General features: G+C 37.7%; 2 protein-coding genes across 4 annotated transcripts in view; one reads left to right on the top strand and one right to left on the bottom strand.

Moving 5' to 3' along the window:
• The window catches only part of ESR1 (estrogen receptor 1), a 193,510-nt gene extending 186,854 nt beyond the window's left edge, over positions 1–6,656 (top strand). The window contains exon 10 of the mRNA XM_021275842.4: positions 1,277–6,656. Coding sequence (XP_021131517.2) covers positions 1,277–1,511 — 235 coding nt within the window. The 3' untranslated portion in view covers positions 1,512–6,656. The remainder of the gene's footprint in view (positions 1–1,276) is intronic.
• Positions 6,657–15,316: 8,660 nt separating this feature from the next.
• SYNE1 (spectrin repeat containing nuclear envelope protein 1) overlaps positions 15,317–24,589 on the bottom strand; it is a 308,749-nt gene continuing 299,476 nt past the window's right edge. For all 3 annotated transcript variants that reach the window (XM_038177603.2, XM_038177600.2, XM_038177615.2), the window contains 2 exons: positions 22,980–23,038; positions 15,317–16,579 (listed from right to left, as the gene is read on the bottom strand). In XM_038177603.2, coding sequence (XP_038033531.2) covers positions 16,339–16,579; positions 22,980–23,038 — 300 coding nt within the window. In that variant the 3' untranslated portion in view covers positions 15,317–16,338. The remainder of the gene's footprint in view (positions 16,580–22,979; positions 23,039–24,589) is intronic.

Below are 24,589 nucleotides of genomic sequence, written 5' to 3' on the forward strand. Positions count from 1 at the left end.
GTGCAAACTGTGTGCATTATATAAAAGATAGATCATTGTCCTCTTTCCATAAGTATATATGGAGCTTGTGCACAAAACAGTATGCTGGATTATGGTGTGAGAGGGGTAAACATTTTCCCAATTTGTATCTTCTTCTTCTTCTTTTTTTTTTTTTTTTTCTTTTCTTTTACTTCTAGCTTTGACAGTGCCACTGTCTGCTTTTAACACTATGTGCCTTGTTATTCTGTTTGAAAGGTATCAAGCAGATGAAAAACAATGTAACAGCAGCCTAATTCTACAAATTCTGGTTTCCTTTAAGATAAGATTTAATAAAACTCTTGCTTTTATATAGCCACCTCTCACAAGTGGCTTGATTGCAAATCACTTTAGAAAAGATATTATTATCATTATACGTATCTTATGGGTGAAGATAAAATGCAGATCTTCTGAGTCCCAATCTAGAGCACTGTGCCCTTTGCTAATTAGAGGTGAAGTGCCTGAGGCATTCAGTTTGTTGGTAGTCTCAGCAGTCATTTCCCTAATGTAATTACCTCTTAAGGTAGCTGCTCACTAGCTGGAGTGTGTGCAGCATGACAAGCCTATACAAAGACACAGTAGATATTTTAGTTTTATTAAGTAATAAGAGACATTGCTGTTATAGAGATTTTAATTTTCATTATCTCAGTTAATAAAATTAAAATTATATTAATTACCACAAAGTAGCTAATGAAGCTGAGACATAAAGATTTTAAATACTAGACTGACATACAGACTTTCAGGAAAAAGCTAAGGGGTATGTGTTTTATATGTATCTTTTGGGGGAGTTTCTTTGTTCTCATGTTAATCACCATTTTGGTGTTTGTTTTCTTAAGAATTTGAACAACTAAGGAAGTTCAGATGCACAGTGAATTACTGTTTCTATAGTTTGCAAAGATAGCATTAACTCAAATTGGCCAAAAGGTTATTTTCTAGGAAAAAAAAAAAGTTCAATTATGGAAAACCAAGATTCATCCCAACCATGTAATCAAAGTGCCTAAATTAGGAGTCCATTCGCTCTTGGTCACCTCTTAGGCAAAAGAGAAAATAGCCACATTTTAACAGGCAATTGCTCATGGGCAGCCTGAATAGTTCTTTGAAGCTGACTTCTGCAAACTGTAGAAGGAGTGTGCATCAATTAAGCTGCTAAGTTAATTATTTTGAACAAGGTGGAATTTATTTGAACCCAACTATGATTATCTGACAGCTTTTTTTTTATAGCACATTCAGAAAGTAACTGTTGTTTCATTAAAACCCACAGCAACAAAGGAATGGAGCACTTGTACAATATGAAGTGCAAAAACATAGTTCCACTCTACGATCTCTTGCTGGAGATGCTGGACGCTCACCGCCTGCATGCCCCAGCAGCCAGGAGTGCTGCACCAATGGAAGAGGAGAACCGGAGCCAGCTGACGACTGCATCAGCTTCTTCTCATTCCTTGCAGTCCTTTTACATAAACAGCAAAGAAGAGGAGAATATGCAGAATACAATATAAACAAAAGTCAGTATATATAATGGTATGAGAAACCCAGCAGCGTACTACCTAGCTCATGCTTCATTTCATCTGCAGTGCCACTCATGTAAACACTCCAATGACATCAGTAACCTGTATTTTCCATTTGAGTGTTTGTCAAGCGCTTGCCTAAATTGATTGCTTATTCTAATTGAAAGACGTTTCATTGCTATGGACAGCCAGCAAGGATTGGCAGGCTAACTTAATTTGAATTTGCAGTGTTTTAATTTATTTTTGCATGCAAGTTGGGTAAGTCCTAATATAAACTTAAGCCTCCATTTTACCATAAATTAATAGGCCATACCAGCCATGCATATTGGTATCTTCCTGAGTGGGAGCCTTTGTTGATATCCACCCCAAATTCTGAGCCCATTTAATCCTTGAATTGCTTGAAACTTTGAAGAAGTTTGGTAGATTCTGAATGAGTTTTAGTGAGGGATAATGGAAAGTTGATTGGCATTTAAGTGTGTCACAGTGAAACTGTACTGCTAGTGGCTGCCTTGGTAGTTTAGGTAGATTTCTGCCTCTCTTCTTCTTATAGTAGAAAGTACCCCCTTTCTTAAAATTTCTGTTTTGCCTTACTGGCTTACATCACCAGATAGCTCCCTTTCAAGATCATACTGACCAAACTTTTAGGTCCTTTTATCATATCTTCTAGCCAAATTGCATTGTGTGTATCCTATCCTCTGAAGCTAAATTGTTCTGTTGCTCAGCAGTGTTTAAAACAAGGGCAAAATAGCAAGCAATGATAATATAGATAATTGCTCTTGAGTCAGATCACGTGAGTACAAAAACTCATCATGCCAGAAAAGAACCAACAACAAAAATTAAAGCTCACCTTATCGCACATACATTGTTTTATGAAAAACAAAACAACAAGAACAAAACCAAAAACTTTCCCTCTCCTTTGCTTTGTTGCGCTACAAACCAAGGGGTGATGACGTCATAAGACTGGCATAGGAGTGTGGGATCGTCCCATTCATGGCAGTCCTGCCTACCCGGACTGTTGAGGGCCAGCAGAGCCAGAACAGTAGGTTTTGCATTGGCTTTCTTCAGCTATTATTGGGGCAAACTCAAAAATCACTGTTAAGTTCCATCTCATCTGTGATATCAGAAGTGGACAATGTGTCTCAGGTACGGTGAAGGCTCCAGGACTGCATGCTCAGGTGAAAGGAAGGTAAATCTGGCTTTCTTCATGCTTGTGTGTAACAGTTCTTCATGCAGTTAGTTGGATTCTTCACGTCAACCATAAATATACAAAAGGTCCACTGACAGTAAGAATTTCCGCAACTCATGAAGGAGAGACACTGAAAAGAAGGACCGACCTATCCGTACTATAAACTGTCCAAAACAGGATTTGGTGCTGCTGTTTGACTGCCTCTAGGATAGAAAACTAAACATGTCAGGGAATGTTGCTGGGTACTGGAATGTGATTATTATATATGTTGGGGATGATTTATTAGTTTAATGATAATCTTTGCCTGTGATATCTGCATGTCTGGTTTTCAGGTGCAGTTTGAGAGTTAGCATGGACCACCAGGGACTAGTTCAATAGCTGGTTGGAAGTGACCACCTGTCAGCGAGGAAGTTCTATAGCATGTGTATAGGCTACTTCATGGCAGCAGGCCACAGTGCTAGAGGAGGGTTTGGGGATGCTTCTTTTACTACTATAGTCAATGTCTTTATGTTAGGTTATGCTGATTGGAATATCCTGTAACTAATTATAGGAAATAGTGTAACTAATGCGGTACAGGAGTGCCTACGTCTAACCATGCTCACTGTTAGACAAGCAGAAGTGAGTTTTCAGTGAGTTTCAGTTACATAGCAATTGTGAAGGCAGCAAGGCATAGGATGAGTTTGAGCTCCATGTCAAGGATTCAACTTTTTAGTGAGTGTAGATAACGATGTCCATAACAATTTAATGTACATATCTGAGGATACGTGCAGTTTAAAAGTCTAAAGATAGATGCTACCTACATGCTTGAGAAGATTCCTTGAAAACAGTGCAAGTCTGAATGTGTGAAGCAATCACTGTAAGTGAATAGGCCTTCTATTGATGCATATTATAGTATCTTTTTTTTTTTTTTTTCTGATGTGCTGAAGGAGTTGTATTTTTATGTATTTAGTAGAGTGTGTGTGTGTGTGTGCGTGTGTGTAAGTTCGGTACCTAAGGGCTTTTGGAAGGCTTCAAAATGCCTTGAAAAAAAAATGCACATTTTATTTTTGTTTGTTTTGTTTAGTAGCTGGTTTTCAAATGTGTTAGAAAAATCATGAATGCCCTGAAATGAGTGCAGGTTAAGATTTGAATGGAGCACAGGAATTCCTGTAGATACACTTAAGTACTTACATTGCCATTATTCACTTGTAGCCCAGTGTGCATTAGAGCTGCTTTTTCAATGCTCTGTGTGCAGCTTGTGTGTTCTCTATGACAGAACACATGGATCAAGCCTGTGGCTCATCAGCTGCTAAGAAAATTAGTTTAAATAAATGCCTTGCCTCCTACATCCAAGAAGAATTCATTGTATTGATTTAAGTGTAAATTTGGCCTCAAAGAAAAAAAAATAGTTGATGGAGAGCAATCCACAACAAAGGTCCAGATTCTGATGGTATTTACATAGGTTAATACCAATGCACTCTACAGATTGTCCCAGTGAGGCTGGACAAGCATGATTTGGAGTGGTATGCAGCAGACAGAACGGTATCAAAATGTGGCTTGTAACATAAGAAATAATCAGTGAGTTTGCAGTTATAATTACAAATGTTCTCCTAAGTTGAGACCTGGCAATGAAGTTACTTAGTCAACCAGTCCCCCCGCATATGCTGCAGCACCACCAAGGGCATTCAGGAAAGAAAAAGAGTGATTGCCAATGATACATTCATTTACCTTGGGGCAGTTTCATGATCTGTGTCTTTAAGTTGTTGATGATCTTTTATTTGAAGTAGCACCTTAACGAATATAGTAATCTTCCCATAGTTATCTATAAAGATGATTGTCCACATGCCAGACAGCTGAATGTAGCTCTTCAACGGATTAAACAAATTATATGCTATAAATGTGGCAACTTTTTTCATATGTAATTCTGAATTATGCTCTCATGTATGCAGAAAATTGTGCCTGCCATTTGGTAATTATTATTTCACAGGATGCTATTTCATGTGTATATATACATATATATATATACATATACATATATACTTTATATTTGCAGCTGACAAACCAGTACTACCTGAATACCTGGTGCTGGATATTAAACAAAAATATATAGCATGTAAAAAAAAAAAAAATCAAAGAAAAATATTCAAGGCAGCTAATTATGCTTTTACCAAAACATTCATAGTGATGTCTCTGGACAGCTAATGAAAGAATTATTTTATAATGTTTATATGTGGATTTTTTTAAAAAACAAAAACAAGCAAACAAACAAAAAAATACCAACACAAGAAAGCCCTAGAAACATAGGCAATGTAATACCAGCATAAGCCAACTAGAACTAGACCAGATGAACTTGCTTTGCTTGAGAATATGGTTGTTGTATTACCAAAAAAAAGAAAAAAAAAAAAAAGAAAAAAAAGGAGGAGACAGGAGCAGAGATGATAGAGTGATGTGTAGCACCCAGTTGAATGAGTTTCCAACAATATTTGAAAGCTTCTCTGGTTTGTAGTGGTTCGAGCCATGTCTTCATCTTGCAGACTTTGTCTCAGGTAAAACTCCCAGTTGGGGTTAGTAGGATTTGTACTGGGGAAAAATATTTTAATGAGCGTTTCTTGGTGTGTATTTGTGGTAAATTTTTCTATTAGGTTTCAATGAAATCTCTTGATTATTTTTCTCCTTCTGTATAGTAAGGGTTTTAACAATTTAAAAAATATATTTAAAAAAACAAAACTGAAATGAGTTCCCATGGATATTGCAAGGACTGTTAGCAGGTCATTGGAACTTAAATTGGAGAAAAAGAAAAAAAAGAAAACTTCAACTGCCTCCACACCCCTACCCTCAAAACAGGATTTTAATTGGAATCCCTATCGACCCCAATTGAGGCTGACTGATTTGTTAAGTGTTGAGCTAAATGTTTAAAATGAAACAAACTACCAGCAATGTAAAAATTCTGCCTCACTAGGGTATGAGTATTACCACAGACTTTGCAATACGGCAAACCTATCTTGTATATATAAAATGCTACTTTAAAATTAGCATGCAAGCCAACCTAAAGCCAATGGGATTTTATATATAAGGTATTCTAGCTGAATTTATGTGAAGTGCATTTCTTTCCCCAAATAAAGAGATGGCCTTTTTCAATCCTATTTGCAACCATAATATAGTTTTACAGACAGAAATTCAGCATATCTAAAGGAAGGGTCATGTTACCAATGGTATTGTAATACAAACCAGTCTTTGCTGCCACCTGCAACTGTAACATAATCTCAAATTAATCTGAGAATTTTAAATTAATATTTCCCTAACATTAATGTCCTACCCTTTCTACTTACAATTCTCTTTCATCTTTCAAATGTAGATAGCCTTATACCCTGATAATTGTTTTCAAAATGATTGTTGCCCAGAGGGGTATTCCGTTTTCCATCGTGTTTAAAAAAAAAAAAAAAAAAAGCTAAAAAAAAATCTTTTGCATTCAGATGTGCCTAAACAAATAAAACTAAAATGTATATGCTGCCATCTTGCAAATTAGTATGCTCTGTACTCCTGTGTGCCTATAATTATATGTCTGTTTCTTCAGAAAGTGCCCATTGGAAAATGAAGGGATAGACTGCTGGTCATGAGACTTGCATTAACAAGCCACTTTATGTATCACCTTATTGTATATAAAACTAATGCTTTTGTGTGCACTATGTAGTCTGTCAGTGGAAAGCCCTTTCTTTGATATAGGCTCAGATGCCATAATGTATTTGTTGAAGTATTCTGTTCTTTCACTGATGCATATGAAATTATTGATGTCTTTGTTTTGGTGAGTTTTTTTGTTTTATTATTCTTTTTTTTTTTTTTTTCCTCTTTCTTTCTTTGTTTTGCACCTAAAAACTTACAGAGTCTAAATGAAAAATTTGATAGGCTACCTGGATGGTGCAAGATTTTCACTGTATTTGATGTCAAAATAAAGAATTAACCAGAGAAAATTATTTCATTTGTTATCATTTACATAGTTTTTTTTTTTTTTTTTTTAAATCTGTTCCTCTACTTATTGTTTTCCAGTAACTAGCTAAATGATACGTAATATACATGATATACATGTACACATGAAACCTCACCCTACAGCTTTTCAAGCATGAATGCAAATTTATAATCCCCTAGGAAGCTGGGGTTTGTTGGGCTTTAAATAGTAGCTGACCAATAGTTCCCAATAGTTCAAAATCATGACTTTTGCAATATGCTTCCATGGTAAATAACTTGACTGAGAGTTGCTACTTTGGCTACCAGTAGTGAGCCAGAGTAATTTGAACAAATTGCACCCATACATGTGCTCAGAGTAATAAGATTGGTTTAAATGCAGACTCACAAGCTCACAAAATTCAAGGGCTTTATACAATTTTCTATCTATTGGACCAAATGAACACTTAGGTCAAATGCCCCTATAGTTCATGGAGAACTGGTTAACGATGACTGCTTCGCTATGATTCTCAATTCACAGGTCCAATCCACAGAAGCAGCTGAAACACAGAATACTCCTGTAAAATCAAAGACCCATCACTGTTCATTTAAAAACCAAACAGTATAAGTCTGAGCATATTTATACCTGCCTAAATCATACCAATTTGAAGCATCAAGACAGTGCATAGCACCTGAGATTAGGCAGTCCTTTGACCACCTCTTTCCAGAGCACAACATGACCATACAGAATCACAGAACAGGAGAGCTGGAAAGGCACCTCTGGAGATTGTCTAGACCAACACCTGGCTCAGAGCTGCATCACATGCCATGCATATGCTGTTCAGTGCCATATCCAGTTGAGTTTTGATTAGCCACAACAGGAGACTCTACAACCTTTCTGGGCAACCTGATCTGGTGTTTGACCACCCTTGCAGAAAGAACAACGACGACAAAAAAAGTGTTTTGCCATGTTCAGATGGAATTTCTTATGTTTTAATTTGTGCTTGTTACTTCTGGTCTTGATGGTGTGCACCACAGTGAAGACCCTGGCTCAGTCTTCATTCCCTCCCATCATGTGTCTTTTGTGACGGAAGCTGGTGGATGTCAACTTGCTTCACTCTGTCACAGGAAAAACCCACCAGGAAAAGGGACTCTGCTGTCAGGTACTGGGCACATGTCCCCAGCCGGGAGCCAGCCTCATTCCTGATTTCTTATGTCTGTTGGCTGAAGTCATGTGAGAAATTAGGCAGTAATGACAAATTGTTTCTTGTTTCACTGAAGAACTCTTGCAGCTGAAACTCCTAGCTCACCTTTACTGGTCTTACCACTCTTTTTCCCTCACCACATACACAAACCTTTGCAGAACAGATGACTTCTCCAAAGGTTGTTCCCGTGGGGGAGCCCATGTACATGCACACAGCCACCTTCAGTGGGCTCCCTGCCACACACTTGCTTCCTCTCTTTCCAAATATGTGAGTGATGTGTGTCTTGGTCTGGCATATTTTATTCCATTTAAGTAATTAGAAAGGTTAATGCATAGTTAATGCATAACTGAGGAACATACCTGATGGCTTTTACTTTTCTGTCAATTAAGGCAATCTCCTTAATATGCAATGTTAAGAGCTTCTTCACAGGCTACAGCTTGGTGTTCTCAGTCAGACAGCCGAGACAGAGCATGAAGCAAATGCAATAAACATACAAATAAAATAAATAGATTCAATTATACATGTTGCAACTGTAAAGACTATTCTTAAAAATTAAATGATGAACTTGTTCTTTTCATTCAGATACTGCTGCATTAAAAGCCCCATGGAAAAGCTCTTCCTTAGGCTGGCTAAGTCTTGCATCTCTTTGCTCATTGTAATAACATTATCTCCACTACCCAGGCAGTGGAGAAAAAAATCCAAATGTAAAAAAGACTTAGCAGCAGTGTGCACAGAGAAAGTATGCCAGCATAAGGGCACTGCTTACATGGTCTTTCTTATGCCCAGTCAGCCTCCAATTACTATTATTCGCCATGATATCCTGCAGATACAGAAGCCTAAATGTAAAAATGCACATGAAGTCTTCAGGACCATTGACCATCAAAATAATAACATTTGGCACTTATCTCACCAGAGACAAGCCTAACCTATTCTCATGTCCCCATAAGAGCTGTGTGTTGGAGTATTTAGGTGTCACTCTGATAATGTTTTCATTTTTCATGCATGTAGGTGATATAAAATTTATCTTCTGTTTTCCATTCCTACACATTTGTGCAACATTCCGATATGTTACCATTTCAGACAGCTGAAAAATGTGCATGTGAGGAAAGGTTGTACTTTCAGTATTTTATTATAGCCAGATTTTGCAGTACAGGCTCACCTCGAGTACTGTGTGCAATTCTGGGCACCACAGTACAAAAAGGACATTAGACTGTTGGAGAGTGTCCATATGAGGGCCACAAAGATAGTGAAAGGCCTAGAGGGGAAGACCTATGAGGAGCAGCTGAGGGCACTAGGCCTTTCCAGCCTGGAGAAGAGGAGGCTTAGGGAGGACCTCACTGCGGTCTACAAGTTCCTTGAGAGCGGGAGGGGAGAGGCAGGTGACCTATTCTCTGTAAACACCAGTGATAGGACCCATGGGAATGGTGTTAAGCTGAGGCAGTGGAAGTTTAGGCTTGACATCAGGAAGAGGTTCTTCACCGAGAGGGTGGTTGCACACTGGAACAGGCTCTCCAATGAAGTAGTCACTTCACCAAGCCTGTCTGAATTTAAAAAGCAATTGGACTGTGCACTTAGTCACATGGTCTAAACTTTTGGGTAGACCTGTGCAGCGCCAGGAGTTGGACTTGATCCTTATGGGTCCCTTCCAACTCGGAATATTCTATGATTCTATGATTCTGTGTTTGGGACTGTAGGATATTTAGGCCTTGTACAAACCAAGACCAAATGCCCCTTGCTAAGGCAGGAAGATTTGCTTCATGATAGCTGCTTCTCTGGTTTTCTACCCACCTCTTGAGTACATGTTGTCCACAGAAAGGTAAAACAAGAACATTGTACTGTAGAGGAAAGTAAAAAATGCTACCCACTTTGCAGTGAGACTTACAGTAGAACACTTCAAAGCCTAAAAGTTCATTTATGAGACCAGAAAAGTTTGAGTTCCAGTCTGCCTTTGCAGGATTATTTTTCATTTACATTAAACCTGAAAATAATAAAAAAAGAAAACTTAAGTTCTGCAGTTTCTTCTTGCTTTGCCCCCACGGTCTGCACACCTGACTGCACAATGCTTTGAGTTTAACTGAAGGAGTTAAAACTTAATTGCAACCGTGTGTTTTAACATGCAGTCCAATGGTCAGGGGACCCTGTGAGACAATGGCTTAAATTACCTGCCACCTCTGTTACAGGAAGTGGACAACAAGCCTCCTCACTCTTCCAAACGTTAAATGTGCTATTGTTTTATTCAGACCTCATTGTGGTCAAGTCAATTTGGTATACCTCAGATCTTTAAATAGGTATTTAATGAACCAAGCAGGTTTGACCATTTCTATTTCTGAATACCACATTAAGCAAACAATAAAAATCACAGCTGTTCAGAACCTGTCTGTTTTTAGAGAAATTGTTTAATAGAATTCAGATTCTTATAATTAAGTAAGGTGGCATCAAGGTTACTGGGATGAAGCCTTCTGTAGTGAAACCTCTGAATATAAGGTGGACCCTTTTTCCCCCAACACACAAGATAAGTGTTCCAACTCTCCCCTTCCCCAGCATAGGCAATAACTGGTTCTGTTGAATTCTGCAGTCGCAGTCTGCATTTCTTCTTCTCAACTCTGCTCTTATCTCCCAGAATCATCCAATACTCACTAAATCCTGATAGGATCTGTAGTTTGAAGAGTGTGAGAACTGAGTTTCTGTTATGCCTTTGAACATGCACTCAGATGCACATGATGATGATGATCATGTGGAGAGATGCTATCAGTTGTAAACAGATTTCTCAACCACAAAAAGCACAAGACTAAGAGGGGTGGGGGTGATCATTCATACAACATTCTCAAGTGCTTTGTCCTGGTTCAATGACCAGCTGTTGGAGAAAGCTCTAAGAAGAAAAGGCCAAACTACATGTATTCACAGGGGAATTGGATTTACAGGGGAACTGGAAGGATGGCAAACTAGTGGAGACTGACTATTGATGTGATGCAGAATGAAGCTGTTACCACTGTTGGAACAGAGTGAGAGGATAGGCAACGGTTATCATCAGGTTCACAGCTATGAGCAACAAAGGTACACTATTTCTGTCGTATTCAGATCACTTGTACTAACACCAGCAGACATTTCTAAATATTGCCCTTTGGATTTTGTAAAGCACAGCCCACAAATTAAACTACATAAAAAGGTGCTGTAAGCTCAGGGAAAATAGAGCTCATTATTTTGCACTTTTATCGTTATAAGTATAGAGCAGATGATGTCTTGATATTACTACACATTCTGGAGTTACTGAGGTAATAGTTTCCATTACACCTTTAAACACCCACTGTTTATGAGGTAACTTCAAGCCTGGTAAGTAGGGTTCACAGTTACAAGATGCATAAAGCTGCAGGGATGATTACAGCATGTCAGCAGCTGCTGCATTTATCTACAATGGAAAAAGGGAAAGATATATAGCAATGAGTGGCATTCCTCAAGATGCAGAGTCTACATGCACTTTCTTTAGGCCTGAACACATGCCTTGGACCCAGAGTTCAGTGGCTCCTGTATCATGTTTTCCTATGCTTTGCAGCCAAGGCTCAAGGCATGTTACTAAACTTCAGTCCCTCCTATTGGCAGACTCCAAGTAGCTGAGGTGCTTTAGAAAAAGGGCATCTCAACCACAGGGCATTTCAAACTCCACTTTGTGTGTTTCTCAAAAAGTTTGTTTACACCTAAGTCTTCACTAGGCTCCACTTGGAATATTGCATCCAGGTCTGGGGTCCCCAGCCCAAGAAGGCTGTGGACCTGTTACAATGGGTCCAGAGGAGGGCCATGATGATGATCAAAGGGATAGAGAACCTCTCCTATGAAGAAAGGCTAAGAGAGCTAGTGATGTTCAGCCCGAAAAAGAGAAGGCTCTGGGAAGACCTTGTTGCAGCATTTGAATAGTTAAAGAGGGATTATAAAAGAGATGGAGAACAACATTTTACTCAGGTAGATAATGATAAGGACAAGGGGGAATGGTTTTAAACTGAAAGAGGGGAGGTTTAAATTAGAAGTTAGGAGGAAATTCTTCCCTCAGAGTGTGGAGAGGCACTGGCACAGGTTGCCCAGAGAAGCTGTGGATGCCCCATCCCTGGAGGTGTTCAAGGCCAGGTTAGATGAGGCCCTAAGTAATCTGATCTAGTGGGTAGCATCCCTGACCATGGCAGGGGGCTCGAGCTAGATGAGGGTATTCTGGGTGTGCTTTTTTCCCCCTACACTTGCCCCATTAACCCTAGTTCATGCTATGCTGATTAATGCATATGTTGATACCACACTGAGCTTTGCAATTCAAGCTAGATCTTCAAGCCACTGCTACTTATTGAATGATTTTTGCTTTAATGGGATCCTGTGAAGTTTGGGCATCCTGTGGGCATTTGTTTCAGCTTTCACTGCTTTGTGCCAGTTCTTAGGATCATGATCTAGTTCTGCAAAAACACATTTGAAGTCATAATGGAATCAGTTCAGGGCTGGGAATTCCTTTTAGAGGAATCTGTTTCTCAAACCACTTTAACTGTTCAGATGGAAACTTTGTCTAGAGTTGAGATTGAAAACTAGAAAGTAAGAAGCTTGAGCTGGCACTCAAGAGACCCTTAACATACTATCACAAACTTCCTATGATTCCCTTGAGGCAGCTCACAATCTGACCTTCCTATACTTGAGGAGGTGTAGGATTTACAAATAGGTGTTTTCCAGGTCTGTGGCATTATGAATTCATTATCAATTAATTATGAAAAGTTCCTATGATCTCACATCAGCTATGCCCTACCTCTTTAATGAGGTTAACCTCTATTCCTTCTGCAGCTCATCACTTTTTTTCTCAGTCTTCCTAGACCAAACATTTCATGTTCATGGGAGAGTAAAGAAGAAGGCATGACCATTATGAACAAGATGGAACCATTCTGCCCACCACCACTTCCCCAGTTTTAGTGACTACTTCCCCAGACTCCACTGTGATGAATGAGGTGCAAAAGTTCTGCCTTTCTTTTGTAGACAAAAGGCTGTTCTTCCCTAGGTCTAAGGGAAGTGGGTGTGGCATTCAGACCATCAAAAGAGAAAGCTACCCTGAGAGAGACAAATTTTGCAGAAGTCTGTAGCTTTCTAAATAACAAAACAGCAGTACTAGAGCCAACCACACCTGGCTACTTTGCTGCAGTCCCACTTTCTTGCATATGTCCCTTCAGTCTCCCCCCATCTTTGAAAGTCACCCAGAATACTCATTTTGCTGAATTCAAAAATAAGTCATTATCATGCAATATGATGGCTTCAGACCTCTCATACCATTGCAGTCCCTCTGATCTGATTACAACGCTGTCCTTTCATCTCACACTTTCAGGGACATCTATCACTTCTCACCGTGTACAACAGAAGAACAAAGATTCCTGAAGACTGCTTTCTGCCATTATATACGTGTGTATATGTGGATGCACTCATACTACTCCATTTTTTGTAACCACTTTACTTTCAAAACTCCCTTGCATAGCCTTTTAATTCTTTAACAACTGAGCAACTGTCATTTTCTGTAGGTAGTAGCCTGTAGAACGGTTGTTATGGTTTGAGAGGACCTTATAATTAGAAGAACCCTAAAAGCTTGCTGAAGTTATTTAGAAAAAAAAAAGCAAAATCTGTTGGTGAAACCTTCTGAAAGCAAGTATTTGAATGACAAAGGCTAGGGATAGGGGGAGATAAAAGGAATCTGCAGATAAATGATTGACATGCAGAAAGCCAGTTGGCAAAATGGCAGTTTTAGCTGAAGGAGGAAATGTGGAAAAATGATGTAGTTAATAATGGCCACAGCACTAAGGAGAGAAGAAGCTAGGAATAGAGAGGAAGATGACTATTACAGCACTGAGTAACACAGAGTATGAAGGAACAGAAAGCCAGAAATGTGGAAACAGCTGTAACAGCTGACCAAGGGATTCTGCTCTCCCTAGACAATCAGCATGGAAAAAAATATATATACATATGTATATATACAATATATATGTTAGTCTCCACCAACTTTACCCTTTTCTACTTATATTAAACTACCTGAAAAATCTTCTCCGAGGACAATAAATGCAGTAAGGAATCAAAACGATCATGGATGAAGCTGAGTACAAGAATAAATAATCAAAAACCACCACAACAAAAAAACCTCTTCTGCTTTCTTCTGTAACTTCCAATAAGCAGGGCTCTCTTTTTCATCCATTCTGCACTTCAGACATAAGCTACAGGGCAGCAAGGGCAAGAGTCAAGGAGGTACACGTAAGAAGAAGATCAATAACACCATCCAAAACAAGCAAACAGTTCACACTGCTGGTCTGTAAAGTAGGGCTTCCCAGCAGTTTTTGAAACACAGTAGCATCTTGCTTTCTGGAGTTAGAGGCCATCCAGCTACAGGAGAAAGTTTGATGGACCCTCATATGTTCAGATTATTACAAGAAACTCATGTTTTAACTACTGGGGACAAACAACAGAAAAACAGAGATAAGGGGGAAGCTAAAGATGACAAACTGTCAACAATAGTGACAGACGCAAAGCTGCAAAGAAGGGGTTGGGTCAAAAGGTAAAAAGTTCAGTTCTGAATGGGTCATATATGCATACAGAGACTTCAGGAAATTGTGACTACTGAATGGTAAAATTGCTGGCAAAATTCAAATGTCAGGTTGCAGGTCAAAGCAGGCCAGGTGCTACCTTTTATATTTTAAAGTACTTTATTAATTGAATCTGACATCATTCAAACAGAACTCTCTTCTTTGCACTCCCCTCTCTCTCCTAACCATCTGCCTTCAAAACTCCCTCCATTTTTAAATACTGTAAGAAATTAACACAGGTCTCACCTGTGACCTTTTTTCCTGGTTTCTTCAACAGACAGCTATGCAGATAAAACTTTCTTTCATAGTTTAATAATCACAGGCTATCTACTACCCGTTAGATAACATCTGCTTCCATGAGATCACCAACAGTAGAATGAGGAATAGAATTCAGAGACAGCCTTAGATCCTCCTCACTAAATTACTCTTTTTATCCTCAATAATTCTCTATTTTAAAAAAGAAAAAAAAAACAGCTTTCAACAAAAAAATTAGATACTGAAAACAAGGACCAGCTGATGAAAGGATGTCTAAAGAATGCAGAGATCTGGACTAACCTGTCAAAGGTGAGTGAACTACCAAATTATGAATGTAGGTGCATTGATTACCATTGACATACATTATGTTACCATAGAAACTGATATCAGAAAAGAGAAGAAAGGTCAATTTCATGAATCTGTCAGACTTCTTGCAAATAATAGCTCATTTTTATACCCTGAAAGTATATTATTTATTTTTGTCTGCTCAGAATCAGTGATTATAGCTACTAATCTAGCCTAGCATAAATCCTGAATACCAATGAAGGAAACTAGGTCTTGAGAAGAATATATACTTGTGTCAATCTAAGTCTAGGTCTCAGACACCGAAGAATTTTGTTGATGTACAAAATCCTTTCCAGGAAAATGTTACACTTATCTGAAAAGGGAGCTTTATTTTGGATCCTCCAAATGCTGAAGTTCAACTAGTGATACTGTACAATTTATGTAACACTTTCCCATGTAAATTACCATTTGTCACATTTTCCAGATGATTTTATTCTAACAGATAGCCAATACTGTTAAATTGTTACAGCATTTTTAATTTCTTAGAGGTGCAGCATATGAATGTTTTCTATTTTTTTATACCATACATATCTCATTCTAAACTTAGAGGTTTTCATAGTTGTCCTTAAAAAGCACGTAGACAAAATATTTTATGGTATCTACAATAAATGCAAAGAAATGAATACAAACAAAACTTGGTTTAGCAAACTGTACATACATAAATATGTTCTTTGTTTTTCAACTTGACATTCAACATTTTTCCTCATAAAACTTTTTTACGATCTCATTTATTACATCCATTTTTTAAACCTTAAAAAAGTGCTTCTCAGATTTACACCTTGTACATCCAAAGCAAAGGTTAGATCACCATGCCCAAAACAGAAATCACAGGGAATAATACAGTGCCATACAAGATCCTTTAAAATTGTATGATACAAATGCTCTAAAATTTCTTAAGCATTAGTTATTTTGCATACTGTAGATACTGAGAAGTTATTTAACAAATACAGGCTAATAGCTCATATAGAGCAGCACACAGGAAAGGATCTACAGTATCAAGTCCTTGGCTATGCATAGTACAGGGCAATGGCCTGGGTATAAAGTGGCTAAAAGATCCAGAATGCTGGACAAAAGAACATTTCCCTTACTTACATCACATCTTCCTTAGTGCCCTGGATGCAAATACTGAAGTAATGCTACTCAGGTAATATGTTGCGTAGTTTGGTACTGATATACTGATTTGTTATTGTCTGAGTGCCAGTAGAGTATGGTATGGACACAGTGGTGGCTGCAGCAGACAGGTTAAGCTGCAACACTGAGTCCTGTCGCCCTTTAAAACCATCCTGCCACCTAGCCAGTACTCCAGCAAGATTGCCTGCTGTATCACAACTTCATAATGGAGGTGGACCATTCATGTATTTTAACATGGGGTGGAAAGAGCGGGCAAAGTTATTGGCCATAGTACAGCTGTAGTCCTCCTCGGTCATTGGCACCAGGCAAGCCAGCCCGATCAGGAGCAGCAAAAGGAGCTGAAGTGGCAGAGCAGCTCTGAGGACTCTGAGGAAGAAGGATGGGTGCTGCCATGCTGGCCCAGCCTCAGAAGGGGAGGAACCTGAGCCACCTCTTATGGACCTGAGAAAAGAAGATGGACAGGTGAATAAGACATTACTTCAGCAGAGGTTGCACTGAAATACTTAGCTGTCCCTGAAGGCTGGTTTAGGATTTGTACACTCTGACAACAGCAGAGGTGTCTTTCACTGAACATGCTATTTCCCCAGCTGTCTTAAAAGACCCCATGTTTTTACACTGGATAAGAAAAAAAAAACCAAATAATCACAATGGAACGGGCTTTGTGACACCACAGCCCCTTTATCAGTTATGAGGAAGACTCTACACTTAACTGTGCTCTAGAGAAGGGGAAAATAAAAAGTGGGACATACTTATCACATATGCTTACTGCACACTGCCTAAAAAAAAAAAATCCTCTTCATTTAAAATGGCAACTGTATTTGGTTGCAGAAGTTTCTAAATTAATTTCTTTTTATACTATCCACAAGTGTATAATGCAATAAGATACTGTTAAATCAATATTCAGTTAATTAATACACCAATCTTCAGGCAATGGGGACTCATTTTCTACAAAGCACATTGTATTTTAAATCTTGCATTGGATCAGCAGTTAAAATCTTATTTGCTAAACTGACAGGACATCTGAGTGATTGCATCCCTTGTGTCTATGGATCTGTCTTGAAATGGCACATATCTATCAGAAATCCATAGGAGACATTTCCAAACATTTCTAATGGGTCACTTCAAATTAAGCACACAAATCCAATACATTTTTAATAAAGGATAAAGAAGCAGATTTCACATTTTCCCTTCTCACTGAAACTGACAGAGCTCTAATACATAGACAACGGGTTTTGAGGTAAGTGGAACACTCAAAAGAGAGATTATGCAAGTTGATATCAGAACATGGGTTATCTGAGTGTGCTAATTAAATGGCATGGTAAAGTATTGTATTTTAGCACTAGGCAAAAATGGAAGAACTTCGGGCCTTCAAATCATTAGTCTCAAGAAACCTTCCATTCAAAGGTTATGTCATGAATTTTGCGATAAATATGTTGCTACAAACCATATGTGTAGCTGCTGTGGTTGTGAAGCTCCAGAAAACCTATAGTTTGCTAGGGTTTAAGAGAGAAAAATATTCATAAAGATGCACTTAGTCTCAACTTAAAGGTATGGAAGATCAGGTCTGCTGAGGTCAAATGCTCCCCAGTCAAGCAAGTCTTGATGGTTTCTTGATCTCTTTATCCTTTTGATCTTGTCTCACAGATAAATCCGAATCCATGTGAGAAAGCATACAAAAACCAAAAAATCATCTTCAAAAACTATATGAGGCTTGGCAAGGGCCACCTTTCAACATGTTCAGGAAAAAACTTCTTCCTGTGCTTGAGATTATTTTGTTCATACATGTGTATCATTCCATTGTGAAGACTTCAAGAAAGCCAGACAGAAATAAGACTGTCATAAAACAAGAACAATTCAAAACAAAACAAACTCCAGCACTTCAGGAAAGCTAAACGATTAACTTGACCTAAATATCCCAGGATGGAGGGATGATCAAAACAACGGATCACATGTTGTTTGAATCCACGTTATTGTAGCCCGGATGGAAAGCTGCTTGTTGAATTATGCAAGATCATGTATTATAAAGAACACATTGAAAGGATATGGCACATTTAACAGCATCAGAGCATTCCATATTAAAGTTCAATTAGATCGGGACTTCTACTGTCCAAGAATGCCAAGACAGAAAATTAATGGGCTGAGGTAGGAACAAAGGGAACAAGGAGTGCTTAATTACCTTCCAAGCATTTGATTGCATAGTCCACCTATTTACAAGGCTCTCACTGTACATACGTTGTTAATCCCAATCAAAAAAGGTTGCATTTCTGCAGTTGGTAACTGCTGTTTCATAATGAGTAAAGAAAAGAAATTTCTAAAAAGCAGAATCAAAAGGCAAAGTCAGCATCTACCTTGTTGTTGTTGTTATTATTATTATTAAATCTTTTCCTAATGTTGCTGTAGCACAATCCAGCACTTTTTGCTTTGTGATTTACTAAAATAAAACAAAATAAAAACCAAAAAAACACAAAATAAACAAAAAATAAAAACAACAAACGGGAAAAAGAGTTGAACTGTATAAACCGCATGGCTGGTCTCAGCAAGGAACATAGATTCTCCTTCAAAAATTAAAACAGTTCATGGCAAAGTATATTGAAACTCTTTCTCTGCAGTGAAGTAGGGTGTTGAACAACAGTTTCTAATACTGCATGGGAACAATTCAACAAAGCAAATAATGAATCATTATGAAAACATCTTCAGAGGGTAAATTCTAAAATGTTCAAGTGCTGTACTGTCACTGTTTATTGCAGGTACTCCTCTGTAATGGACATAATTGAAAAATGGAATGCTCAGTTTAGAGTGTTTAATGGATTTGGTAAGAAGAGATGGTTAAAAATATCCATACATCGTTAACAAAAAGGCTTACTACTGGTGAGAGGCAGAACTCGTATCTACTCCAGCAGGAGAAGGGAAAGCTGAAGGATTGTATGCCAGTTTGGAGAAAAAAATGCAATTTCTTTCTCTTGAGCTTGCATCTTCTGCTCTCTCTTCTGACTGCTCCACCATTTATCACACAGGATGCTGTTTCTGGATGCAAGGAAGACCACCTGCTACTCATTCCATACATAATTCCTGCTAACTCAACAAAGAAGGAGGCACAGCTGCAGACCTGGCCAGATGTAAGCTTCTTCATGTCAAGAAATCTCATACATTAACCTAAGAAGTGCAAGCAATAGTTACCCTTACTTTGGGAGTTTTTAATATCAGAGAAATTGGAACTCTTTCTGAAGCATTTCAAGAGAGGAGAAGCTAATTTACCAGGCTGTAGATCAGATGGGCAAATTGAAGTCTAATTTCAGCTCAGATGAGTACCTGCATTTAACGATGACTGATTTTATTTATTTATTTATTTATTTTGGACAATGAAAATATGGTTGAACTAATCTATCTGGATTGCAGTAAACATCTGAAAGATTATAACAGAATAATTTGTCATTCAGGCAAATGACAGGAATAACTAAATTGAATTTAATGGGGAATTGACTAATGGAATGCAGACAACAGTCTTATGTTGAGAGTGGCAGTACTGGGCTAGTAGGATGTTATTACTGGAGTTAATCAAGGATGAGCCTTGGTTTAATATATTTATGAAAAGACTACTGCACAAAATATAAGAACAGCAAAATTCATTTCTATGACAGAAGTTGGAAGTCTTTACAAATACAAAATAGGATTAGCTTATTGCAAAGAAAGAACTGACTCCAGAGATCAGAAATAGACTTAAGAAGTAGGAAAAGGAGTTTAAGAGTGCAGTATGCAAGGTAGAAATAAAAACTTCTGCAAAAGCTTCCAAAAACATTTGGAAGCTAACACTCTGTGATAGTGAAGAAAGAAATATAGAGCTGTTATTTGACAAATAACCAAAATCCAATGCTGCAACATAACAGTGAAAGGGGACAAAAACAATTTCAAAATTTCAGTTCAAGACTTCCAGAAGAGAACGGGGTTGATTTAATGATGTTCTATATGGCATGAGTCAGACCTCACCTAGAGAAGTTGGTATTATTTAGTTATCATACTTCTGAAAGATGAATTCAAACTCACAGAAGTTAAATATGAAGTTGAATAATAAATTTGGAGTTAAATAAATATGAAGTTAAAATAACAGGCACTAAGTGAGAATGAGGGAGAAAACAGGAAGAGCCATGGTAATCTACATGTAAATGAAAAGCTCGTGTTTGAACGACATTACGTGGCTAAAGCCATGAAGACTGCTGTGGCCTGGTATGCTCCAGGAACAGCAAGTGACATTTAAATACCTAGTAGTCATCTGGGGAGGCTTGTGGAGAGCAGGAAATGGAGGTTGGCACTGTGGCGCCAAGACTTGAATAGAGCTGCTCAAGAGAGACAATGTAAACACTCCTGAGCAAATTGAACAATTATTTTAATCTTTTTAACATTTGAATCATTTCAGAAAATCCACAGGCACAGATCCAGGTGTGCATTTACGACAGCTCTATTAAACTGATGAAGGAAGAGAAGTTGATTCTTGGATTTGCTTTTCCTACTTAGTACAGCATTACTAATACCTCTTGAATCAGCATTTAATTAAATCCACAATGTAACATCTAGTTTAAACGTATACCTTGCTTAGCACCACACTATGGTTGCTTTTCTTTTTCGCTGTGATAATAGGGAAGGCAAAATGATATCACATTTGTTATACAGAAAACACAGTCCCTCTAATTTTTAAATGAGCTTTCCCTCACAATCCTCTATGTGATAAACATTTTAAAATTGACTTTATTTCTTCTGTATACTAAACTGTAACAGGGTTTGCTGATCCAGTGCAAGATCAAACACAAAGTACTCTGATCAGAGGCATGTCAAAATATTAAAGAACACAGTGACAGCTTGTACTACTTTATCAGTTAAAACCACATTATACTTCAACCACAACCTGTCTGGCTTGCGCATTTGATTAAGTTTCCTATTCAGTAGTGACTCATTCGTATTCCATGCTTGTCTGAATGACAAATTGAACATTGTGTTGTATCGCTACAAGATGTGTTAATAAACAGTGCTGGAGAGACTTGATCTGAAAGGTGCCGCGCCAATGCCACTGCTAGAATAGAGGTTGATCTCAAAGCTGCAAAGCATTGCTAGCTGTGCTCTGAGCCAGCTGCTCACACCTACAACCAGAAACCTTCTCAAAAGGTTGACAGAGGTTGTTGGACCATACAGGAGAGTGGAAGAATGCACACAATACATTGCTTGAGTACAATGTTGCTAGCGCAAGCATGCTTATCTGCCGAAGACATTCTCCGTTCCTTCTAGATGTTAATGGCTGCAGAGTAAAGCCCCACTCCTCCCTTCTCCCATTCCCTGTGAGAAACAAAATGCCAAGCTTCATAGCAGACTGGAGTTGGAAAAAAATAATTATTTCTGCATTAGACAGAAAAATGGTGTGTATGTATTTCACCTATTTTCTGTGATTTCATCATGTTTCAAAGATAAAAAATCTCTGAAAACAAGGCAGCTTCTTAGTGTCAGTGGCAGTAGTGAAAGATACTCCATCTGTTCTATCTGCTATGCTGTGTGGCTTTGTAACTATGACACTTCACTCACAGTGACTAACTATACCTGTGATTTTTTAAAGAAGTGTTTATGTAAACAACTAAATTTAGGTATTTTATTCTTTACTTCATTTATATTTTGCTGAATAAAGCCTTTATTTTGCTTATGGGAAAAAAATACTCTCAAGATATATTTTGTCTGCCTGATTATTGCTCAATCACTGTATTAAATCTAATGTTTTCTTTCCAACCTTAAATCTTTCACTTCAACAGGAGTTAGTTTAAAAATGAAGTAGTTCATGTTATACGTAGAATAAATCAGACTTGGGACTTAACTATAAGAACAAATCTATTTTGATCATGCTTTCTGATTATTTCATGTTCCTATTGCGTTGCATAAGATGCTGAAATAGCAAAAGACTTCCACTTTATACAGTGTGTATTTATATGCCTGCATATTTACTGCTACTTTTGTTTTTTATTTTTAACTATAGAGGCTAGTGATTTGATCAGTAAAAGAGTGAAAGTACACGTATCACACTGACAACAACAAAGAATGCAGAAGCACTGTTAGCTGCAGAGATGACAGGTTGCTGGAGACAAGGTGGAAAGCAAAAAGCTGTAGCTGCAAGTCTGCTCTCTACTGGTCAGAGAGTGATGGGGCAGTGCTGCTCCCAGAGCAATACATGGATGCAAGCACTTGGCATGAGCCATGGCAGTATTAGCACATTATAATGCAGTCTTCTGACGGGGGGAGAGAAAGTAACCCCAAGTTTTAAAAACTTCAAATTCTGGCTTTTAATTTTGAGTCTTAAGTACTGAAAACCCACAAACTGAACAAAACATTTCAGGGAAGGAGAAAAAAAAAACTGGAAAAGAAAAGGATGTTAGTATGTCTCATCCAGATCTGTGGGTTTTGTGAATTCTAGAAGATGGTACTGGCCTATTACCTTCCTTAATTTAATATCTAGAGGTAAAGAGGATGATAAAAAGTGTTTGCCATGAACCTACTGGCATTTCGGTTAAATTATGCCAAAATAATCATTAAATATGACTGTAAACACCACATGAAAAATAAATGTCTATTACATGGAATTACTGGGAAGCAAAAGCTGTAGAGATTCAAGAATTATCCAGTATTCCTATTGAAAAAGATTATGGAGTACTTGAGAGCACTTTTTGCCAAACTAATAATAATAGGGAAGTTTTCACTTGTTTATGTCCTGGCCACCTGATAGAGTTGGTGTGGACTGACAGGAATCACGACCAATTTTCATCATCCTCTTGGGGTTCTAGAGCAGAGTGTGGAAACCAGGAGAATAAGGTACCTGCTATGTGGACTGCTGACAGAGGGTCCAGGCTGTGAGAGACTACATTTGCCCCGTGGCTGTTTGCAATGAACAGGGGGTAAAGAAAGAAGAATGTTCAGTCCAGGCAAATAAAGACAAGCTACCGATGAAACTAAATTAAAAGTGCAGCAAAGGAAACAAACAAACAAAAAAAATCAAATGAAGTGACCAATACCCATGAACCAAGGAAACTGGCTTTTCTTTTCAACTAGTTGAATATGGAAATAATTAGAATGTTCACAGTGAATTAAAAAATAACAGCTTAGCCATTCTGTTTATATATATATATATATATAAAGGATCAAAACCATATATATGTCACTAGAAATTGAGCTCATATAATTTGTGATATGAAGTAGAAATAAATTTGATATGAATATGGGAAAATACAGATATTTCAAAATGCAATTGTGAAAAGTTAATATTCCTAAAGACAAAAAAAAGAAAGTCAAAAGGCCTCCTTCTAGGTGTTTGGCCTCTTCTCCACTGCCCTCCACACAATTTTGAAGGCAAAGTAACTGTAGGTGCATTCCTGCACTCACAACTATTTGCTTGAATATTTAATGCAGTTAGATGATTATCAATCTGATATCATTTTTGGTATCAGTATATAGCATCAGTGTATTTGGCACTGAAATTGTAAACATCATCACTTCAGTCTCTAAAATTGCGAGTGCAAAAAGTAGAAGTCTGAAAAAACAGGCCCAACAGTGGGTCAGTTGTATGACACAATGAATCATAAAAATTAGCTATACATTATGCACAAAAATGAGAAAAAGTGGTCATGTACACAAATATTAACAAATGATAGATAGATGAATACTTATTAAAATGTTAAGACAAAGTCTATTATAAATCTGCATACGTTTTAGAGATATTTTATGGTAAGATACTTCTCCATTTCCTGCAATGGTCAGACATCCTCCAGTTACATATGATATCACAGTTTTTATTAGTCATTTAAGGTTAAATTTAAAATATGAAAGCATTGACCTTTGAAATAAAATGTAAAAGTTTATATTGTTTCTTCATTTGAAAAGCCAGTATTCCTTTACATTTTTATACTAGCATCTAAAAGGAAACTACTGAATGTAAAAACAAACAAAACAAAACAAAAAAATCCAAGAGCCATTCAGTTTGTCAAGACAGAACTCAGATGCTTTACAAAAAGTGCAAATGGAAAAAAAAAAAGATTTTTTAAAAAATAAAGAAAAAGTGAAGTAATCAACCAATAGAATTGCAGAAAAAGACAAAATAATTGCAGTTCCATTTTGGGCTCAGAGTATGGAAGTGTTAAGTACTAGGCATGTATTGCTACATTTCTTGAATTTTGTGCCAGCAATGTAAACAGACAACTCCAGAGTTGCCATCATTTATTAGGTCCTGTTCAACTAGCTGTTTTGATCGATGTTTTATGTCCTTCAGCTCTATTCAGCTGTTCATCGAAAGTCTCAATGAGACCTACAATGTTCATCAGAAATTAAAAAAAAAAATATATATGTATTTATTGAGGTTCTCGATGAAGCAGCTCTGAAGAGAAGGCCAAACAGAAATGGAAGATCGATTTTACCAGACAAGATCAGACTTTG

Source organism: Anas platyrhynchos, chromosome 3 (assembly GCF_047663525.1).
Source record: "Anas platyrhynchos isolate ZD024472 breed Pekin duck chromosome 3, IASCAAS_PekinDuck_T2T, whole genome shotgun sequence".
Lineage (NCBI taxonomy): Eukaryota > Metazoa > Chordata > Aves > Anseriformes > Anatidae > Anas > Anas platyrhynchos.